General features: G+C 36.4%; 3 protein-coding genes across 6 annotated transcripts in view; 1 reads left to right on the top strand and 2 right to left on the bottom strand.

Moving 5' to 3' along the window:
- The window catches only part of LOC104816640, a 12,246-nt gene extending 3,224 nt beyond the window's left edge, over window positions 1-9,022 (bottom strand). Inside the window, exons 1-24 of the mRNA XM_010545562.2 lie at window positions 8,788-9,022; window positions 8,474-8,562; window positions 7,992-8,115; window positions 7,017-7,670; window positions 6,556-6,924; window positions 6,364-6,468; window positions 6,055-6,237; window positions 5,595-5,736; window positions 5,314-5,495; window positions 5,133-5,218; window positions 4,981-5,029; window positions 4,147-4,213; window positions 3,569-4,050; window positions 3,372-3,471; window positions 3,007-3,140; window positions 2,629-2,696; window positions 2,308-2,524; window positions 1,878-2,093; window positions 1,614-1,769; window positions 1,487-1,540; window positions 1,188-1,396; window positions 986-1,049; window positions 377-696; window positions 32-221 (exon numbers count right to left, since the gene is read on the bottom strand). Coding sequence (XP_010543864.1) covers window positions 32-221; window positions 377-696; window positions 986-1,049; window positions 1,188-1,396; window positions 1,487-1,540; window positions 1,614-1,769; window positions 1,878-2,093; window positions 2,308-2,524; window positions 2,629-2,696; window positions 3,007-3,140; window positions 3,372-3,471; window positions 3,569-4,050; window positions 4,147-4,213; window positions 4,981-5,029; window positions 5,133-5,218; window positions 5,314-5,495; window positions 5,595-5,736; window positions 6,055-6,237; window positions 6,364-6,468; window positions 6,556-6,924; window positions 7,017-7,670; window positions 7,992-8,115; window positions 8,474-8,562; window positions 8,788-8,862 — 4,335 coding nt within the window. The 5' untranslated portion in view covers window positions 8,863-9,022. The remainder of the gene's footprint in view (window positions 1-31; window positions 222-376; window positions 697-985; window positions 1,050-1,187; window positions 1,397-1,486; window positions 1,541-1,613; window positions 1,770-1,877; window positions 2,094-2,307; window positions 2,525-2,628; window positions 2,697-3,006; window positions 3,141-3,371; window positions 3,472-3,568; window positions 4,051-4,146; window positions 4,214-4,980; window positions 5,030-5,132; window positions 5,219-5,313; window positions 5,496-5,594; window positions 5,737-6,054; window positions 6,238-6,363; window positions 6,469-6,555; window positions 6,925-7,016; window positions 7,671-7,991; window positions 8,116-8,473; window positions 8,563-8,787) is intronic.
- Window positions 9,023-12,682: 3,660 nt separating this feature from the next.
- On the top strand, window positions 12,683-14,411 carry LOC104816639 (syntaxin-121-like). Its single transcript, XM_010545561.2, has 2 exons — window positions 12,683-13,559; window positions 13,797-14,411. Exons 1-2 carry the CDS (start codon window positions 13,001-13,003, stop codon window positions 14,258-14,260), a joined length of 1,023 nt encoding a protein of 340 aa, XP_010543863.1. The 5' UTR covers window positions 12,683-13,000; the 3' UTR covers window positions 14,261-14,411.
- A 375-nt stretch (window positions 14,412-14,786) lies between these two features.
- On the bottom strand, window positions 14,787-17,807 carry LOC104816637 (nuclear transcription factor Y subunit A-2-like). Of its 4 annotated transcripts, none has more exons than XM_010545557.2 (5): window positions 17,638-17,807; window positions 16,826-17,112; window positions 16,319-16,410; window positions 15,730-15,873; window positions 14,787-15,636 (listed from the first exon to the last, which is right to left on the bottom strand). In XM_010545557.2, exons 2-5 carry the CDS (start codon window positions 17,031-17,033, stop codon window positions 15,295-15,297), a joined length of 786 nt encoding a protein of 261 aa, XP_010543859.1. In that variant the 5' UTR covers window positions 17,034-17,112; window positions 17,638-17,807; the 3' UTR covers window positions 14,787-15,294. The 4 variants fall into 4 exon arrangements, with proteins under 4 accessions (XP_010543859.1, XP_010543862.1, XP_010543860.1 ...); XM_010545560.2 differs by having other exon boundaries at window positions 15,730-15,870; window positions 17,638-17,804; XM_010545558.2 differs by lacking the exon at window positions 17,638-17,807 and adding an exon at window positions 17,183-17,594.
- Window positions 17,808-20,131: the final 2,324 nt, after the last annotated feature.

The raw sequence follows: 20,131 nt of genomic DNA, 5'->3' as shown, positions 1-20,131 counted from the left end.
TAGGGAAATATGAACCATCTCGTATCCATACCTCGTTCAAGGTTTGCATCTCACTTTTTCCTGAACTATCAGATTCAGAAGTCATTGAACTGAACAGCGTAACCATTTCTTCAATAAAAATAATGTTTTCTTCTTGAAAATTATCTGCACCGCTTTCATCACTAGCATCACTAGCAATGCCGAAGAGGAATTTGAGTGCTGCAACCTTTTCTGAATCCAAACTGGTAAAACAAGGAAGAAAAGTAGACACTAAGCAAACCTATGTTCATTAATGTTAAAACAATTGTTATAGAGTCTAACAATGTCAAATATCATCAAACATGAGGAGCCTACATGAACAGTACATTAATAGATTAATAAGAAACCAATAGCTCACCTTTTACCATCAAAGCATAATCTCAACGAACCCAGGCTCAGAGCTTTAACTGCTTTAGCTGCATGACTAGACAAACCATCTTTTGAGCTAACTGAGTCCAATAACTTGATCCAGCATGACAGAAAGGGGGGATTTTTCTTCATTTCCATTAGGTTGAGACTCTCATTCTTACTAACGGGCCACCTTTCAGATTCAGATTCATCGGCACCAGAAAAGAGAGAAAGTAGAAGCGAATCCACACCGTCTCGGCCTTCACTGCATGAGACCAGATCTCTGAAAGCTAAAAGACAAGATAACAGCTCATTCCCAACAGGCAATACCTGGGACAAGAAACTCTTTCTCCGTTATTATCACTTAGAATATATAAAAAAACAAGGTTTAAAGCTAGGATTACTCTCCCATGGCTATCATGAAGTGGAATTATATATAAATTAAAGGTGAGAACTATTATTTAAAATCTTGACACTGTAGCATTTCATTCCTGTTTATGACCGCCTTCTCAAAGGGTCTAAATGAGACAGCACATAAAGAGCAGACGATCCACTAGAAATTGTAAGGAGAACAATTGATCAATAAAGATAGCTCTGTAATCAATGAAATTCCGTGTACCTGACAGAACTTCAGTACATAAGGGAAAATGGAAGAACAATCTTTTGCGCTCAAACTGGTCAATCTGTCCAAGTCAATAGAAATTCAGTAGTAAGTTCTACGATCTACATTCTCAAGGGTAATATTAATACATGTATGCTACAAGATCTAAACATACACAAAAAAAGCCTGACGCTACATGATATAGCAAAGGAGAACTTACAGCTCCTTTTTCTGAAAACATGAAACAGACACTTGAGAATCACATAGTGACGAGACCGATTTGAAAAGTGGAATGCACCAACAAATCAAACCACACTCAGAAGCATGTTCGTTCTCTCCACCCCTTTCGTCACTTAAATAAGTGGCATTGTAGCATCTTTCAAGAACTTCCACAAGCAACTGAACAATACCCTCTTCTAACAATAATCCCTGAAATAAATAAGAAAATAATTAAATGACAGATGGAAAAGTACAAGATAAAGAAAACCGAAACTAGGGTAGCAACCAAATGAATATGACCTTGGCACGTGGATGCTCTAATAAACCAGCAAGGAAATGTAGAAATCTGTAGACCTAAAAAAGTAGTAAAAGTAATTAGAATCAGTACATATAAACAGCCAAATGTCACCGAGGCAGAAAAAGGCACCTTATAAGCTTCAGTATACGACGTAGAAGACAGGTCCAAAATACTCTCTCTTACGGACGAAAATATGGGGCGGAGAAGAGCAGAAGCATGTTCAGCCCTTTGGCAAGCAAGACGAACAATAAAAACTCTAAGCATATCCTGAATGACTGCCAATGCCTATTTGAAAACCAAAATCATGGAGATGTAAATCATGATGTGTTGTCACTGTCACACAGAGGCTCACAGAAGTCATTGCAGCAGAAAGAACAAGAAAGAAGTTCATACAGATGCTGCATGATGCTGGATAACTTGGGCGATCTTGTCAAGATTTGGTGTCAAATGGTTTATTAGCTTTTCAAGGGGCCCAGGCTCAAGATACCAGTTGATCTGTTTCTCCTTCTGAGGACCCAATAATGTTCCAACAGCCAACTTTCTGAGACTGCTCAGCAAGGGCATCCCATTCTTCCAAAACCAGACTCCTTCCCCAGGAAGCATATCACTCTTGCAAGGAGAAAGATAAGTAGATATTCAGATAAAGCCATCTTGAACTAACGCCAAGAGGAACAGAGACCATTCTGATAGTTCTATCTACTCTACTGGAAACAAGAGATTAACAGAGGAACGTTGGATGGCAAATGGCAACAGAATTATTGAGCAAAATATGATTAGCAAATTTACAATTGGGAAAAACAAAGAAAATGGAACACTTACATACCAAAATGCAAAGTAAACTGCATGTCTCCTTTGCCCCCAATGCAGGAACAGAGGTAGTTTGGACACCCGAAAGAAGAGAATGGAAAAGACCAGGAATCCATCCATAAACTGGCCAGCAGGCAAGGGCAGACACGATAAGATGGCAAACTGCCCCAAAGCCAAGTGCAGAGTCTGGATAATGAGAGGACAAATCAGCTGCACAAGCAGCTAGTTTCGTACTGGAAGGCCCAAAAAACAACATTTTATGACAATCAAATACACATGTAAACTCATTATGAGACATAAACTACTCTAAAATCTAAATGCAAAACGAACTCCTTACCTAACCTCCCGATGCAACCTTAAGAGAGCATTCATCAGTTTGGTGTTTCTATACTGTTCCTTAGCTTCCTTAAGACAGAATACCACGTCAGATGTGAGAACAGTGACACAAATGCGTCAAAATGAAAAACTCGGCAAGCTCAATAAACAAGCAGCAAATAAAAGAAAGATAAGCAAGAGTGATACGAGCAAAAAAGTAATGGTTCTTGAGAAATGGTCCTCAACAAATTTGTTCAGCAATGGTCGGACCATTTGGTGACAACTATTAACAATTTTTCCCAATCAACAGTAGTGGGTTTCAAGAATCTCTGAAGCAAACAACATTGAACATAAGAAGATGGTTCTTTGCTTCCAACAAGTGATGTTAAGTGTTACAAACCTGTATCTTCTGCAGAACAGATATCAGAAGGACAAGGGAGGGAATTAACAAGCTCACTAAGCTCTGCTCACGATTACGTTCTGACAGAAAGTCAGAAATAGAACTGCATTTATGATCATCATCCACCAGGTAATCTGTTTAGCGCAAAATAACAGAAACATTATATCAGAATATAAATGATAAGTAGTGATTGTTTGTTCAGAAACCTATTTTCTGTCAATATAAAGGTAAAGGCACAAAAGTGTTCAGCTAGTGAATGATTTAAAATTTTCCACCACCTTTCATCAACACTTCTCAAACATAACAGGGTCAACTAGCTGCCAAGACAATAAGAGGGTCAAATAGCATAGTGTACAGTGATGTACCGTAAATATTCGAAGATCTCTCAAACATATAGCTGCAGTTGACCAAAACAGCATACACAAATGTCACTGCACCCTCATCATACAAAGCAGCTGCAACAGTCTGTACAATGCAAACCATTCACAGCATAACACTTAGAAGATTATGACATCAATAGCGAAAATAATTTCTGGACATAATACTGGGTCAAGTGACATACTGGATTCTCTGCTATTGACGACAAAATCCTCACTGTTGTCGTCATCTGAGAAATTGATGAGTCAGAAAGGCTAACGCCTTCGAATGACTTCTCGAAGATTATTTTCGCAAGATTCTCCAAGACATTAATCTCAGAGACAGTAGATGATTCTCCGACAACATTTTCGGCCGGTGCTAAATCCAGTGCAAGAATGTTTGATGAGGATAATTGAGCATCACCTCCAGAAGCTAAGACAGCTCCATAACGTAGAAGGCCGACTGCCCCATGTTTGTGGTAAACCACACCAGCATCAATCCATTTTAGTAGCCGTGAAGGGGCATCTTTTCTATTTGAACCGCCCGAGGAAGAAGAATGCAAAGCCTTATGAAGTTCTGGGGCATGTTCGATCCAAGCATGCAGAGATGATGCAGTTGAGTCGGATACAATTACTTCAAAAATCTCAGCAGCCGAGAGAAATATTGCTAAATTAAGAGGCGAAATTCCTGAAAATGAAAATGTTACAAAAGTAAGAGGTTGTTAAGGAAACTGACCAGATACAAACCAATACAGTAAACTCAATCAAAAAGCAATGTCAGTACCACTATTTTCAATCGTTGGTTCCGTATCCTTGACTGAATGCAAAGCTTCAATCAGGACTGTTAAAGCCTAAAAAATATGGGTAGAGGAAATCAACAACCACCATAAGTATCCCAGTTTGAACATGTGAACTCATAACAGTGAATATCAATGCTGTTACAAAGATTGCATGAGCAATAAGGTGATTGTTCAATCATCCTACAATAAACACCAGTTCGATCGAATATGATACTTCCCTTTTATCATCTTACTACAAGTTAAATACTTAGAGATCGCTGTCAAGCACAAAACAACAAAAATTATTTTACAATTATCAGAGAAGAGATCAATAAGCCCTAATAGCTTTTCTATTGATTGAAAAGCCCCTAATATTAAATAAATTTGCAGATTCAACTATTATATAAAATCCTATATGGCTATATCCTGGTTGTTGACAGTTGAAAACCTTTAAATTCTATTCATAGCAAGGTTAGAGGAGCATTTAGTGCTTTCTTTGAAGAGTACATGACCAGCAAAGGGTGAAAGAGGGGTAACACATTGTTTACAAATCATCAAGTGGTTCTTTGAAAAAGGGTTCACTAAAGCACAACAGATTCCTATATAGCATTGGAAAAAGTGCTACTTAATCATTCCCATCCGCCCATTCTTCTTCACCGTGAAAAGTTTGACCATGTATGAGCTTCAAAGGAAGCCAATATAAAATGAATCACAGAATTTGTGACAGATAAGAGCAAGAAAATTAAAGTTTATGCACATCCATGACAATCTCAAACACCAAAACTACAAGAAGAAGACAGATAATTTATATTATTTCTGTCTAGCCTCCAGAATCATACCTCTGGGAAAAAGCCTAATGCTATTAAAGCTTCACGCCCACAGTCAGACCTGCAATCGCAGTAAAAGCCTTCAAGTTTTACTTATACAGATAAATTGGAGAAGAACAAAATCCAATCTTTAGACACCAAATATGAAAAAATGCATTACTCACCTCGAAAGATCACGCAGTTCCCATAAATTCCATAGAAATTCTTCAGTTTGTGGAGTCGATTTCAGCAACCGATCTATTGCGCTAACCTGAGTACAGCGTGAGATAAAGCTTGTCTGATATAGGCGTAGATATATACAAGGAAAAATATCAAGCATGTCTTTCCATGCTAAAATGAACCCACCATCCTCAAATGCACTTCAAGGTTTATTCCAACTTCCAGCAAGCTGCAGGTAAAACCCTTGGATATCAAAGATGATGCATAGCGAAGAGGGGCACATTCTTCCTTGTTCAAGTCGCTGGAACCCTTTAGGGATTGAATTATTGTGGCAGTCAGTTGAGGATGATGTAGCAAAAAACTCAATCCTAGAAAGGAAAGAAACATGCTATAATTATATTCATTCAGGAAAATAATAGTGTCCAAAGGTGAAGAGTCGTGCAATGAGAAAACAAAAAGGAATATACCAGTGCGGGAAAGCATTAATGAAAGAATTATGTTCCCGACGGACAGTGCAATATCAGTGAAGACATCCATGTAGCCTCCAACTTCAGAATGAAACAGAGATGATGAAAGAAGTGCAGCTGACAAAGGAAGAAAACCCCGCTCCTGCACAATAGTGAATTGAGTCAAGTAAAGTTAGCGACTAGAAAATCCATGAAAAAAAAACTAAGCTAAAATTGGCAAGACATCTATGTGGTTTCCAACTTCAGAATGCAATTGAGATGAAGAAATGGCAATACAGATGAGATCCAGTTTAAACAGGAATTGTGGCAAGAGTTGAAACAGTTCAGAGCAGCATAGCAGCCTGAGGCACTGAGATTGCACATTTTCCAGACAATACGCTGACAACTTTCAGCAGCTAAGACCATAATTATAGATTAAAGTTAAAACATTATTATCCACTATTCCGACCAAGCAATGTACCTTTAGAAGCAACAACACGTGCAAGTCAATCTCAAAGCTAGAAAAGGGATAGGCCGACGAAGCAATGAGTCTACTAGTTGCTTTATATGACAACCACCCATCTGGATGGCCTAAAACCAAACTTCTTTCTGCATTGGATGAGGGTGAAGGATCTTCTGCTACACCAGATGACTTAATCAGCTTCTGCAGATAGTCAGCAGTTAGGCCATTGACACGTCAAAATGATTTATTTACACGATAGATATAAAAAGCAACTAAAAAACACAACTTCCAGACAAGGAAAATATGAAAGAACAACAAGAAACAAACCAGAAGCTTTTGAAGTTGTGATTTAGCATCAGACAGCACACTTAGATTATGAGTCGCATCTCCCAAAGAATTAGAGAGACTTCCTAATGCTGATAAAACTGCAAACTGACAGACGAAATATTAGTACCAATACCAATCCAAACGTCCTAAGAACGCCACACCTTTGGAGAAAATCCTTATTGTGGAGAATACCTCGTATCTTGAAACAACCTCATAAATTCGCAATCGATGAAGAACGTAAATAGCAAGAGAGGCAATATCATGACATGGTTTTTGCATTAGTAACCTCAGCAGGAGACAATAGCCCTCACTCCTGCCAGATGGAATATATCCATCCTCACGAGGCCACCAACCTAAAAATCCTTCGCAACCAACTGAATGTCGAGTAGCCAGCTCAACAACTCTGAGCAGCAGTAGAGTAGTGGCAGTTGACTTCTGAACATCATATCCAAGCAAATATACAAGTTGATTCATTCCCCCCGAATTGACAAAATGGAGGCAGCCTTCTCTGGCAGAGCATAATAAAAGTGCTACACTTAAGCCAAGAAGAGTGTTTTCCCCCTGAAAAAGGAAAAACAAGACTTCACCCATCTACTATCGATTCAAATTTTTTAGCAAAACTATGGAAGGGACTAAAAGGAATTTTGTAATACCTTTGAAAGTTGTGGAAGTGCTATATATGAGGAATCTGTTTCAAAATGAATGTACTGGTTCAACATATCGACCAACTGTTTGGATGTAGCCACCTCTGTCTCTGCCTCAAGAAAATTGAATGTTGCCGATGACCCAGATGTCACAACTTCTGATTGGTGAAGTTCATAGAGATCAAGAACCTCTTTCTTAGCCTTGCTAATTACATCATGCAACATTCCAGAATCCTGGAAACTGATCACATCTGGATATTTCTTATTTGTAGCAAAAAAATTTAAGTTGTGGGTTACACAAGAAGTAGCTGTTGACAATATTATATCCACCGCTTTATTTACTGCGCCCCTAGCGTCTACCAGGTCAAAGAATTTCAGCATTAGCTGCAACAACTGCTTAACATCAACAGATATATCTAATGCAGACGAAGGGAGAGCTACTATGTCCAACGAGGATAGGCATTCCTCTATTGTTCTGCTAACCGAGTGTAGTACCAACGGCAAGTCCTCAAGATTACCTTCAATGGAACTAACAATATCAGTTACAGAACGACCTTCGAGTATGATATTGTATTGCCCCAAATCCTTCACAATGTTCCCATAGATGACCAAGCTTAGACTTCGATAGCTTCCCCTAACCACCAAATGGTTAGTTACAACAGCCTGCAATTTTTTATTGAAGCAGGTCAATGAACTGTGACCCAATATATGTTGTGTAACACAGTGCTGAGTTTTCTCTGAGAAAATAATCAATCTAGTCCAAGTTTTTGAAGTACTGGTCTCAATCACTGCATATAGATCACTTTTTAAATGATGCTACCTGCATGTGTTCCAGAATTCCACAAGGATCAAAACCCAGTTGGGGAGAAATTTACCAAGGGTCATCTTAACATCATGTTCTAATCGCATGAATAAAAAATGTGAATACAAAAGATAAAAGTAGCAAGGAAAGGGGAAAAAAAAAAGAAATATCATAGTGTTTACCTCGACTTCCAAAGGGTATGGCGCTGACGGAGTATAAAGAAAAGGGTTACAAAGACGCTTAAACTTTGATTCTCCTTCACATCGAACAAACACCTCCAATGCAAATGACGGAGGTGAAGTTGCCCTAGATCAGACAAACCTCAGCACATTTAGCTAAACATCCATAATACATCCCAAATCCACTTAACTAAGATTTTAAAAACGGTCCATTCGGAAACCTTTTTCCATGTGCTTCATCTAAAATATCTGTTAACCCTTTTCTTTCAGCAACCTAAAATAGCCCTAAAATTTGACTTCTACCGCTAAAAGCGGCTTAATATCCATGAACCAGTTATATTCTAAATCCAAAAATTACTAGACAACATGAAAACTGTATTCCCGAAGAGACTTTTGATCGCAGATAATCCTACTACCAGCTCCTTAATCCTTAAAATCCAGGAAGAAATGTAAAAATACCAGATTCAATGGTCAAGATAACACACCCGACAAGCGAAACAGCTTGAGACGCAGATGAAGCGTTCTGCTCCAAGAATTCGCAAGCTGTGATGATTACTGGCTCAGCAAATATAACCTATCAAAAAAGAAAGCAAACAGAACAATAGATCTGAGAACAAAGACATTCCGACATCAAACTAGAAACCAGCAACTGAATCGCTCGCTCCAACACAGTCCCATCGCCAACGAAGATTCATCAACAATTCGCGCAAGAAACGTTCTTTCACCAGATTCAAGATACCCAGATGAAACAAACCCAATAACACAAGAAAAGAACAAGAGCTGGTGCTAATCTGGTAACCTCGTCGACGTATTCGTCCAATTGGGGATGAACGAAGGTCTGGGCGAACAGAACACAAGGCTCGGATCGACCCATGTTACTTCTGATGTTCTCGAACCTCGTTCGTCCTCAGGCAGACATAAATATCGACCAATTCGGATGCTGATTTCGAGAATTAGGGTTTTTCGGCTCGAGAGTTCACCTTTCTTCGTACCTGCAACTGCGGTGTAGAAGTGAGGGTTTTCTCAGGTTTTCAAGTAAAAGGAGACTAAGGAGAAGTTCTCTTGGGTTTATATATATATAACATTTGCTCATTCCATCTTTCCCCAAAATTGTCTAAAATTTACTCATTTTTTTACCACGAGAATCTAACATAATTTCGTAAACTACATATAAAAATCGTCACATAATATGTAAAATATTCGAATTCTCGAACCATAAAATTATCTCAAAACCCAAATAAAAAATATAATTTAAATTTTATCATATTTGTTTTTCTAAATCGTAAAAATATTAAATCTATATTATCATTAGCAATGGATACTGACAGTGTCCGAATTTTTAGACCATCTTCCGATTTTCGGGCAAGGGTGCCCGGTCCCGGCCTCATAAGCATCGGATATCCGAATTTCAAATATCTGTAAATGTGTTGAGAGTTTCGTACCCGATCGAATATCTGGCCAACAAAGATAAGTGAAAGAAGATAAAATTCGGGGTGAGATTGTGGTCGAGAGGGCAAGGCGAAGCCGAGAATTGGGTCCGAAGATGCAAGATTTGAGGAAGAGAGATCCAAAAGTTCGGATTTTGGGACCCAAACTCCCCAAATTTTAGGTTTTCGTCGGAGAAAACCCGCCCTTAAACTCAAGGTCGGGTTTTCAAAGGCGACACATCCAACTTCATATTGTTCGAGTTTTCGAATTATGTACTCAGCGACTCCAAATATCTATCCTAGCAAAACATATATATATAGGAAAAATGACATTTTCCTACACCGACTTTGTAAAATGTGATCTTTTCCTACACGAATTTTTAATTTGACAAAAAACTACACCAAATTATCAAATGTGCCAAATTGATACACGAACTACCCAATTTAACTGCAATTTCCTACACAATCTGAAAACGATGTTAAGGGTTCGACTGGTTGTACCGCAGCGGTTGCGGTTGCGGGTGGTAGCGTTTTCAGAACGTTTGATAGCGATTATAAATGATTAGTACTGACTGGTTGAGAAGTTGCTGTTGGTAGCGATTGCGGGTGGGTGCAGTTAGAAGTGAATGGTTCATTACGGTTGCGGTTGTGTTTTGATATAAATTGTTAAAAAAAATATTATTTAAAAATAATTTTTTATAATAGTTTTAATTAAATTTTTCGTATCATTTGATAAAAATTATTTACTAAATTTATAATAATTAAATAATAAATTTAAAATAGAAATATTATCAATTTAATTTATTTTTAAGTAAAAAAATAATTTTATTATAAAAATTATTAAAAATAATCATTATTAAACTTAAAAATTATACTATTATATTTTTTTTATTAAAATATAATACTAAAAAATAATATCAAATCATAACATTAAACAAAATCATCACCAATATATATATTAATGTTTTATATAATTTCTAATAAAAATATTTTAGTTTTTTTGTCAAAACGCCGGAAACCGCTACCAAAACGCAAGTCGGAAACTGCGATTAGAAAAACAAGTTTGGTTGCGGTTGCGGTTGGTTGGCGGTTCAACCAGTCAGTTTTTCAATCGCCCGCAACCGCCAGAAATCGCAACCGCTCCGTTTGCGGGTGGTGGCGATGCAACCAGTCGTCCCCTAAGTATCCGTTAACCGCTGACGTGGCACGCCACATAGATTTTTTTGCCACATAAGTATGATACGTCAGATTTTTAAAAAAATCCAAAAAAATATGAAAAAAATCGAAATTTAAAAAAAAATAAAAAATAAAAATAAATGAACAGCAAAAAAAATATATATATACACATATATATTCATATCTATATACAAATAAAAATATAAATATATATACAAAATAAAAAAATATACACATATATATACAAATATATATACATATACATACAAACAAATATATTTATATATACATATACATATATAAATACATATATATGTATATATATATGCATATACATACATACAAATATATTTATATATATACATATACATATATATAAATAGTATACACGTATATATATGAATATACATACATACATATATACAAAATAAAAAAAATTCATATATATATATATATATATATATTCATATCCACATATAAATACAAATATAAATATAAATACTTCTATGTATATATATTTCTATATATATCAAATAAAAATATACACATATATACATGTATTTATACAAATATATATGCATATACATACATACAAATATATTTATATATATACACATACATATATATAAATACATATATATGTATATATATGTATTCATATCTATGTACAAATACAAATATTATAAATATATATTCATATATATACGTGCATACGTATTTATATATATGTATATGTATATATATAAATATATTTGTATGTATGTATATGCATATATATTTGTATAAATGCATATATATATGTGTATATTTTTATTTGATATATATAGAAATATATATACATAGAAGTATTTATATTTATATTTGTATTTATATGTGGATATGAATATATATATATATATATGATTTTTTTATTTTGTATATATGTATATATGTATGTATATATGTATGTATATGCATATGTATATATATACATATATATATGTATTTATATATGTATATGTATATATAAATATATTTGTTTGTATGTATATGTATATATATTTGTATAGATGTTTGTATATATATGTGTATGTTTTTTTATTTTGTATATATATTTATATTTTTATTTGTATATAGATATGAATATATATGTATATATATATTTTGCTGTTTATTTATTTTATTTTTATTTTAAAAAAAATTGATTTTTTTTCATATTTTTCGGATTTTTTTTAAAAATCCGACGTGGCATGCTGATATGGCAAAAAATCTATGTGGCGTACCATGTCAGCGTTTAACGGACACTTAACACCGTTTTCGGATTGTATAGGAAATTGCAGTTAAATTGGGTAGTTCGTGTATCAATTTGGCACATTTGATAATTTGGTATAGTTTTTTTTCAAATTAAAAATTCGTGTATGAAAAGGTCACATTTTACAAAGTCGGTGTAGAGTACATATGAAAGCAATATATATCATGTATGTATACATGTATACCAATAGATATAAAAACATCTATACATAAAAGTATTTTCACATAGATATACAACATAATTATCCATATAAATAATTATACATACAAATATATATAAATGGTGAAGAGCTCTCGTCAATTTGTTAGTCAACATATGTAAATTATAATACAAGTTGAAGTGGGTAGACATCACCCAACATTTATAAAACACCTACTTGTACCAACGCAAAGAAAAATATCCAAACGAAAACTTAGATATTATCTATTTTTTTTTATATACCCATAGTTTAAATATTATCTAACTTTTATAACAAAAATTATTTTTTTGTGTATATGTTAAATTTAATTATTATATTATAATTAAAATTTTATTTTTTGTTCTCAATTTTTTTTTAAAATATCTAACATTTTTTTATAATTGTATGAAAAATTGTAATATATGGTAAGATATTTTCCAGCTAAGAGTTTCTCAACAATTTTTAAAAGTTTCTTAGCACATTTTCTAATTTAATTTTTTTTAAAGGAAGAAAAATAGGAAACCAAAATATATTATTTTTCGATAATTCGGCAAATTTGTCGAGAGATTGTTTTGCATGTTTCGTATTTCAACCTTTGCTTCTCCGCCATCGTTACTTCCTCACAGCTTCCAAGTCAATCATGGAGTCTTCGTCGATATTTTACTTCATCTTCTTCCCAATTTTACAGTCTCCATCTTTGACCTCTTCTTCTCCCTCTCTCCATTTTTCCTTTCCCGGAAAAATCCGTTTGACTTTTCCTCTCTCTCTTATTCAATAAACCGTGTGCTTGAACCAACACGCACGCCATTTCCTCCTCCATAAGTCTCTCTCTCTCGCTCGAAATCTTGATCTGGGTTTTCTCTGATACACTCTCCTCTCATCTGGGTTTGTTCTCGTTTGTCCCCAATCGATCGGGTTTTGCGAATCGGAGTCCGCCGCCATGAACGATCTCTTCTCCGGTTCCTTCTCCCGCTTCCGCAGCGGCGAACCATCCCCTCGCCGCGGCGGCGGAGTGCAGATGACGGAGGCGGTGGGATCCACCGGCGGCGTGAACCTCGACAAGTTCTTCGAGGACGTTGAATCGGTGAAGGACGAGTTGAAGGAGCTGGATCGACTCAACGACACGCTCCAATCGTGTCACGAGCAGAGCAAGACGCTTCATAACGCGAAGGCCGTGAAGGATCTCCGATCGAAGATGGACGGCGACGTCGCGGCGGCGCTGAAGAAGGCGAAGATGATCAAGGTGAAACTCGAAGCTCTTGATCGCTCCAATGCCGCGAATCGGAGCCTACCCGGTTGCGGACCCGGATCTTCTTCCGACAGGACTCGGACCTCTGTCGTCAATGGCCTCAGGAAGAAATTGAAGGATTCAATGGAGAGTTTCAATCGCTTGAGGGAGAAGATTTCGTCGGAGTACAGAGAGACCGTGCAGCGGAGGTATTTCACCGTCACCGGAGAAAACCCCAACGAAGAAACCTTAGATCGTCTGATTTCTACAGGTAAGCTGATACGATTTCAACATGGAAGATTAAGTCCAGTACGATCATGATCATCTGGGTTTGATATAAGGAACCAAAACCATCTCTGAGATCGATGATCACATAGTTTGGAAACTTGTTTCTCAAAATCATTTGATGAACAGATCTTTAGCTATTGAGTTTCAGAAATCTGATAACATCACATGTTGAACTAAATCGCCATGGAAATGAACTCTGGGTTTTCACCATTTTTTGCAGGAGAGAGCGAGAGATTCTTGCAGAAAGCGATTCAAGAACAGGGAAGAGGGAGAATACTAGACACCATCAACGAGATCCAAGAGAGGCACGACGCAGTAAAGGAGATAGAGAAGAACCTCAAGGAGCTGCACCAGGTGTTCCTGGACATGGCGGTACTGGTCGAGCACCAGGGAGCTCAGCTCGACGACATAGAGAGCCACGTGGCCAGAGCCAGCTCCTTCGTCAGGGGAGGGACCGAGCAGCTCCACACAGCTAGGGTTTACCAGAAGAACACGCGCAAATGGACATGCTACGCCATTATCATCCTCCTCATCATCGTCGTCGTCGTGGTTTTGGCCGTTGTAAAGCCATGGCAGAGCAATGGCGGAGGCGGTGGAGGCGGAAGCCAACCGGCTGCAACTCAAGCACCGCCGCCTCCATCGGCACCGACTCCTCCGACTCAGGCTCGGCGTTTATTGCGTTGAAGTGAGGCTCATTGTTTGGATATATGTTTTTTTGTTTGTTTCAACTTCGTCTATTTTTACATGTTTTCGAATGTTTTGGTCTGCTTGTGTACATTTTTTAGAATTGTGTTCCCCATTTGGTTTGATGCTAATATCACCGTTTTATTTCATTTTTGAAAATGTTGAGAACTTGGGGGCTTTGGTAAGAAATGTACCAATCAGACTATCCGATCCCCGTCTTGTGAAGATCGGTATCTGAATTCTGGTACCCGCAGTATGCCGTGGAGGTGAACCCATTTGCGGGTATCCGACTGATGCAGGGAAATACAGGAGAGAACGACGACGAGTGGTAAAGGCAAAGTAATGGTCAAAACCTTCAACCTGCAACCTCCCTCTCGTTCACCTTCTTTCCCCTTTGGCTCGGGTATCCGCAGGACACAGGTAATCTCCAACCAAAACTCGACCCCGAAAATTGATTAGCCAATATTCAAAATTTCGGATATTCAGAAGTATAGCTTTGGTTCAATACCAATATATTAATGCAATATAAAAAAAACAATATCAATGAATAGAGAATGTAGAAACAAGTTCAAGATTATTACAAACACCAAACACAGAGGTTTCGACCATATGATACATAAACTTGGAACTCAAACCATGTTTCAGATATCAACACAACACAGAAAATTCAAGCAACAGAGTTTCAGACACACACACACACAAGCTCAATCACTGTTCTTCACCAGTTTTCTACTTTCTACTTCAATATGCACTTAAAAGTTGATAAATTAAGGCCATTCACCATCTCTCTCTGCACCTCAAATCCGACAGAGATGCATACTGGAGATGGAAAACAACAACCTTAATGGATGAGGATGAGCCAAAGATGATTTGCCTGGAGCCAAATGGGTCTGGCAAAGGGACAATCCTTTAAACCTATAGAGCTCTTGCCATTTTCCACGGCAAGAGTTCTCTCCATTCGGCTCATATGCAAGGGACAGGACTCGTGCCCAAAGACAATGGTCAACAGGTCCTGTCTCGTCCCCTCGCATATGTCAAAATCTGAGGTTGCAGCAGCCATTATCCATGGCTGCTACTGCTGCAACCCACTTGCTGGGCATGACCATTCCAGAATGGGAATGGACGGAAGAGCCAAGAAAGCAATCCATGCTCGTCGCTTCTGATCCCGAGACACCCGACCCTTTTCCATCCCTTAACGAATTCATGGTCCCGTTTTCCGGATGGACAACTTCTGAGTTCTGAGAGTTACTCGGCTGAGGCTGCTTTGCTTCATCTCTTTCCTTGTTCATCATAGCTTTGGTGTTCAAGAAACGTCCACCGGATCCTCTTGGACGTCGCATTGCGTGGAGATGGCGCGAGTAATGTTTATATGGTTGCTGCGACATAAAAACCCGAGTGAGGGAGTTTCAGAAAGATTATGACTTCATAAAGGTAAAGCCGATAAACGTAAGATGAATAGGTCTATGTACCTTACTGCATTTAGCAGCTTTGTTCTCAAGAATAGCCTTTGCACGGAACTGGCGGCGTCTTATGATTCCATGGTACTGCTTTGCATTCACATATATGGGGCCATCTTCTGTTTCCATGTTCAGAGGCAGCATCATTCTCCCCTGCTTCAACCATGAATCTATATTGTTAAAATTCATCAAGCTTTGAGAATTCTAGTAGAGATGGACACGAATCGGATACCCCGACCAAAACATGCATCAAACGGGTCTCGAATATCATAATTTGATACCCGTACTCATATCCAAGGGACCAAGGGTATCGGGTACCCAACAAAATGCACATGGATACCGCAGGTACCTGTCATCAATTTTTAATTACTTGTACCCATGAGACGAGTAATAAGAAGATAACCTATCCTGAACCCCGTGAAAGGCCTGGTACCAAAAACCGGGTATCTGCGGGTTAGATACCAGCAGTACTCGAGTTTCGTGTATTTATGACATGTCCACAAGATTTTCAGATACCCGCGGGTACACTCATCAAGAAAACAAATCGTCTCAAGATGTTCTATACTATTCGGTTGCAAGAATGGGTTTAGAAAAATCGAACCGGAGGCTGAGCAAATCCAAACTCAAAGCAAGCTGATTGTGTTGTGAAGCATCCTTGAGATTTTAGCACGTCCCTTGAATTCTTCCCATCACCTAAAACAGAAAATTGTTCTTACATCAGTCATTTACAGTTAGATTGTCTGAGAAATTCGATATCTTCTCTATGTTTATGTAAAACCCGTTTGATGTATCGAAGCACCAAACAAGTAGAAGTTGTTAATATCCGTTCACCGCAACATGGTTAACACGAAGAAGATTCCGAAACCCTGGAGAAGAAGAAGACTAGCCTCTTTCAGAGAATTCAGCTCATTAATGTTCACTCACACCAAAGTCTGGCCACTCAAAGTAACTCCTAAAGCATCATAGTAGCATTGTGATATTGTATTCAAGAACATTCTCAAACTACATTCTTGAATTCTGAATTTCAGAAAGAAACTTTCCACGTTCTTTATCATGCTCCTTAACAGCTTGGTGTGGTGGAAAATTCAGAAAAGGAAGTAGATTTTACCAGTAGAGAGAGTGAACTGAGTTGCAGAGTTCTGCTTATTCATTCCTTGTTCTGGCTCTCGGACAGCACCTCTGTCTGTGGCCAAAGGCAAAGGCTGAGATCCCAAAACATTCCACCAAGTGGTCTGTGGAGCAGACAGAAGCTGCCCGACTGGAGTATTCCCCGCAATTCCCTCTCTTCCCTTCAAATACACAGTTTGCATAGCCATGTCCAGATCCGACCAGTAAGTGTTTTTTTGAGGTGAATCAACACACAGTTTCAATGTTCCCGAGTTGTAGGATCAGTCCCTGGAAATGATCAAAGTCAACAACAACACACACTTGTTTAATGAAATCTTTGTCCAATTCCAAATCATACCCTACATGGAAAAGTTCAAACCGAAGGGAACTTGTGGTATTGGATTTGAAGCAAAACCCACACGATTGATCTTCAAATCATCTTAAAGCGACAGACTTTCCGTTCAAACAGATAGAATTGAGGGGGAAAAGAGAATCTTTGCCCAGAAATGTGGACAAAGAGACAGAATCCAAGTGACAAACGGAATATCAATGTCCAGAAACCATAAATAACCAAACAATAATCCAAAAACAAGACAAAGGAAAGAGACATGAACGGTAAAGGAAAAAACCCATGATCGGTAATATGAAAAAGATCAAGTCTTTGTTAAGAGATGCTGACAAAACAAAGGAGATTCTAATAAGAACAACCCACGGAAAACAGCAAACAATAAGACAAAAACAAGAACAAGGAAAAATAAAGCAAAGAACTTTAAGAAATACACAGAGACGATGGAAGAAGAAGAAGAAAAGGACCTGAGAGCAGCTTCAGACTCCTAGGAAGAGGCAAAGAAACGCCAACTTGTTAGGAGCAATGTCGGTTCCAAAACTAGCAAAAAAAGGGTAGACGAGAGAGAGAGAGGGAGAGGGAGAGATTGGGGAGAGAGATGGAGAGAGAGAGAATGAGACGGGCGATACATACACTTACAAGCCTAATGAGAACTACAGGAACCCGTCAACCAATTACCGTCAATTTTCATGCGTCTTTTTATGTTTCTGTGCAAAAAAAAATTGAATATTTTTAAAAACAAATTATTACCTTTGTGTAAAAAAATATACACTCCCACCCAAATTAAAAAAATATATTTAAATCAACAATCTTTAGAAAATGAAAAAAAAAACTCTAAACACCCGAATATGAATTTTATCCGAAATTCTAAGCTATAATCTTGGTTCGAAGGTACAAAACTGTTACCACAATTACCTGAAGATTGATTATGATCATAAATTTAATATTTTTAGATAGAGTTTATATATATATAATGCCATATATGGTACTAAGATTCAAAGAATGCACATATGCGGAATAGCAAGAAAATTAAATAAATTAGGTCCATTAATAATGGAAATGGTCATTTCATATAGCTTCGGAAAATAGTGTGTTTGTTAACGATTGATGTGGTCCTTGGGAGGTTTGATTAATCATTTCCATAATTTATGATTTATTATTAAAAAAAAAATTAAAAGTAGAAAGGAAATGCAACGTCATAAAATGCTTAACCACTAAGCCGAGTAATGAAACAGACGAGAAAACTTGTCATTATTATAATTTTATTTTTGTAATGATAACCCCGTGGCTTGTTCCTATCAATATATAGCATATTAACATATGAGTTAGTAAGATTAGTAAGAGATTAACACCTGTCAGAAAAATGTGCATGTTTGATATCTTAATGTTTTAGTAGAAATCGAATTTAAATACAATTCAATTCGGCTTAATTTTTTTTAAAAAAATAGATATAAATTTTAAAAATTCAAACAAAAACCAAAATAAAACTGAATGCATCACAGTTGAATATAATTAAGAGTGAATCATCAAGTTAAGAAGTTTTATTAAATTCAATGGAATAACAATGGTATCGAAGTCAAAATCATCATTTACTTAGTAAAAATCGGTATATATATATATACATATATATCAAATTTTTCAAAAAAAATTATGTTCATTTTAGAATTTAACAACATATTAAGAATTAAATATGATCCTAAAATTCCCAAAACAATTCAATCAAGGATAGCGTTGACTAATAAAGTTTGACCGTACAAAAAAGCAGCCTCCAAATGTGGATATGACACGTGTCGATCTCTCAGGAGCTCCCCGCGGCCCACGACAGTCTTCGAATAGAATAAAGCAATGACGATGATGAAGTGATTCCCATCATCACTTGCCATTTGCAAATATAATACACATTTTTATGCTTTTCTTCGTCATTTTTTAATTGCTATTAACAATTAATTGTATTTTACATTATTATTGTCCAAAAATCCTATCTTAATGTTTGAAGTAATTAATATCTAACTTTCAGTTATTAAAATAATATATCTTTATAAATATATTATATAAATATATCAATTTTTAATTTTTTTAATAAATATAAGAATTATTTTAAAATTACGTTTTTTATTTTGCATTTTTTCTGGTTTTTATCTTCAACGTTTACTTTTTTCATTCTTCCTTTTTTTTATATCTCACACTGCATGTTGGACGTGCAATCCGCATCAGAGGAGGGAATTGTTTATTTTTAGTATAATTAATAAGTGTCAAGCAATAATTTAATTCATGATTCTTTTTATAAGATATTTTAGATTTTTTTGGAATTGGTTCTTGTTTGACTGTTTCATCTTATTACAATCACTGTATTAAAATTGGACCCCGTAAATGCAAGTGATATAGGTTCTTTGACACGTCAAGGTAAAACAACATTCTCAAATTTAAATGAACTTATACATAAATTTACATAAATATTTTTTAGACACCATAATAACAATATAAAAGTTATTTACAAGGTGGTATTTGAGTGATATATTTGTACATGGATTGATTTATTATTTCATATGAAAAAAGATAATGAGGATGTAAAAAAATAATAAGAGAGAATTACTACTCTGCTATATTTTTATTTCAAATAATAAAAAGGGAAAATGACATTTTTCTAGACCGACTTTGTAAAATGTGACCTTTTCATACACGAATTTTTAATTTGACAAAAAACTACACCAAATTATCAAATGTGCCAAATAGGTACACGAACTACCCAATTTAACTACAATTTCCTACATAATCCGAAAACGGTGTTAAGTGTCCGTTAAACGCTGACGTGGTACGCCACGTGGCGGCTGACGTGGCACGCCACATAGATTTTTTGCCATATCAGCATGCCACGTCGGATTTTTAAAAAAAATTCGAAAAACATGAAAAAAAATCAATTTTTTTTTAAAAAATTAAAAATAAAATAAATAAACAGCAAAA

The sequence above is a fragment of the Tarenaya hassleriana genome, unplaced genomic scaffold, assembly GCF_000463585.1.
Source record: "Tarenaya hassleriana unplaced genomic scaffold, ASM46358v1 Cleome25, whole genome shotgun sequence".
Classification (NCBI taxonomy): Eukaryota; Viridiplantae; Streptophyta; class Magnoliopsida; order Brassicales; family Cleomaceae; genus Tarenaya; species Tarenaya hassleriana.
Note: the sequence above shows the minus strand (reverse complement) of the source record. Positions and strands in the feature narration are given on the sequence as shown.

Excerpts from the sequence above, each read along its gene's own strand:
- LOC104816639 (XM_010545561.2), top strand. The coding sequence starts at position 13,001 with ATGAACGATCTCTTCTCCGGTTCCTTCTCCCGCTTCCGCAGCGGCGAA. Across the intron at positions 13,560-13,796 it reads AGATCGTCTGATTTCTACAG|GAGAGAGCGAGAGATTCTTG; the intron begins GTAAGCTGATAC and ends CATTTTTTGCAG.
- LOC104816637 (XM_010545557.2), bottom strand. The coding sequence starts at position 17,033 with ATGGCTATGCAAACTGTGTATTTGAAGGGAAGAGAGGGAATTGCGGGG. Across the intron at positions 16,411-16,825 it reads TCAGTTCACTCTCTCTACTG|GTGATGGGAAGAATTCAAGG; the intron begins GTAAAATCTACT and ends TTTCTGTTTTAG. Across the intron at positions 15,637-15,729 it reads AAGCTGCTAAATGCAGTAAG|CAACCATATAAACATTACTC; the intron begins GTACATAGACCT and ends TTTATGTCGCAG.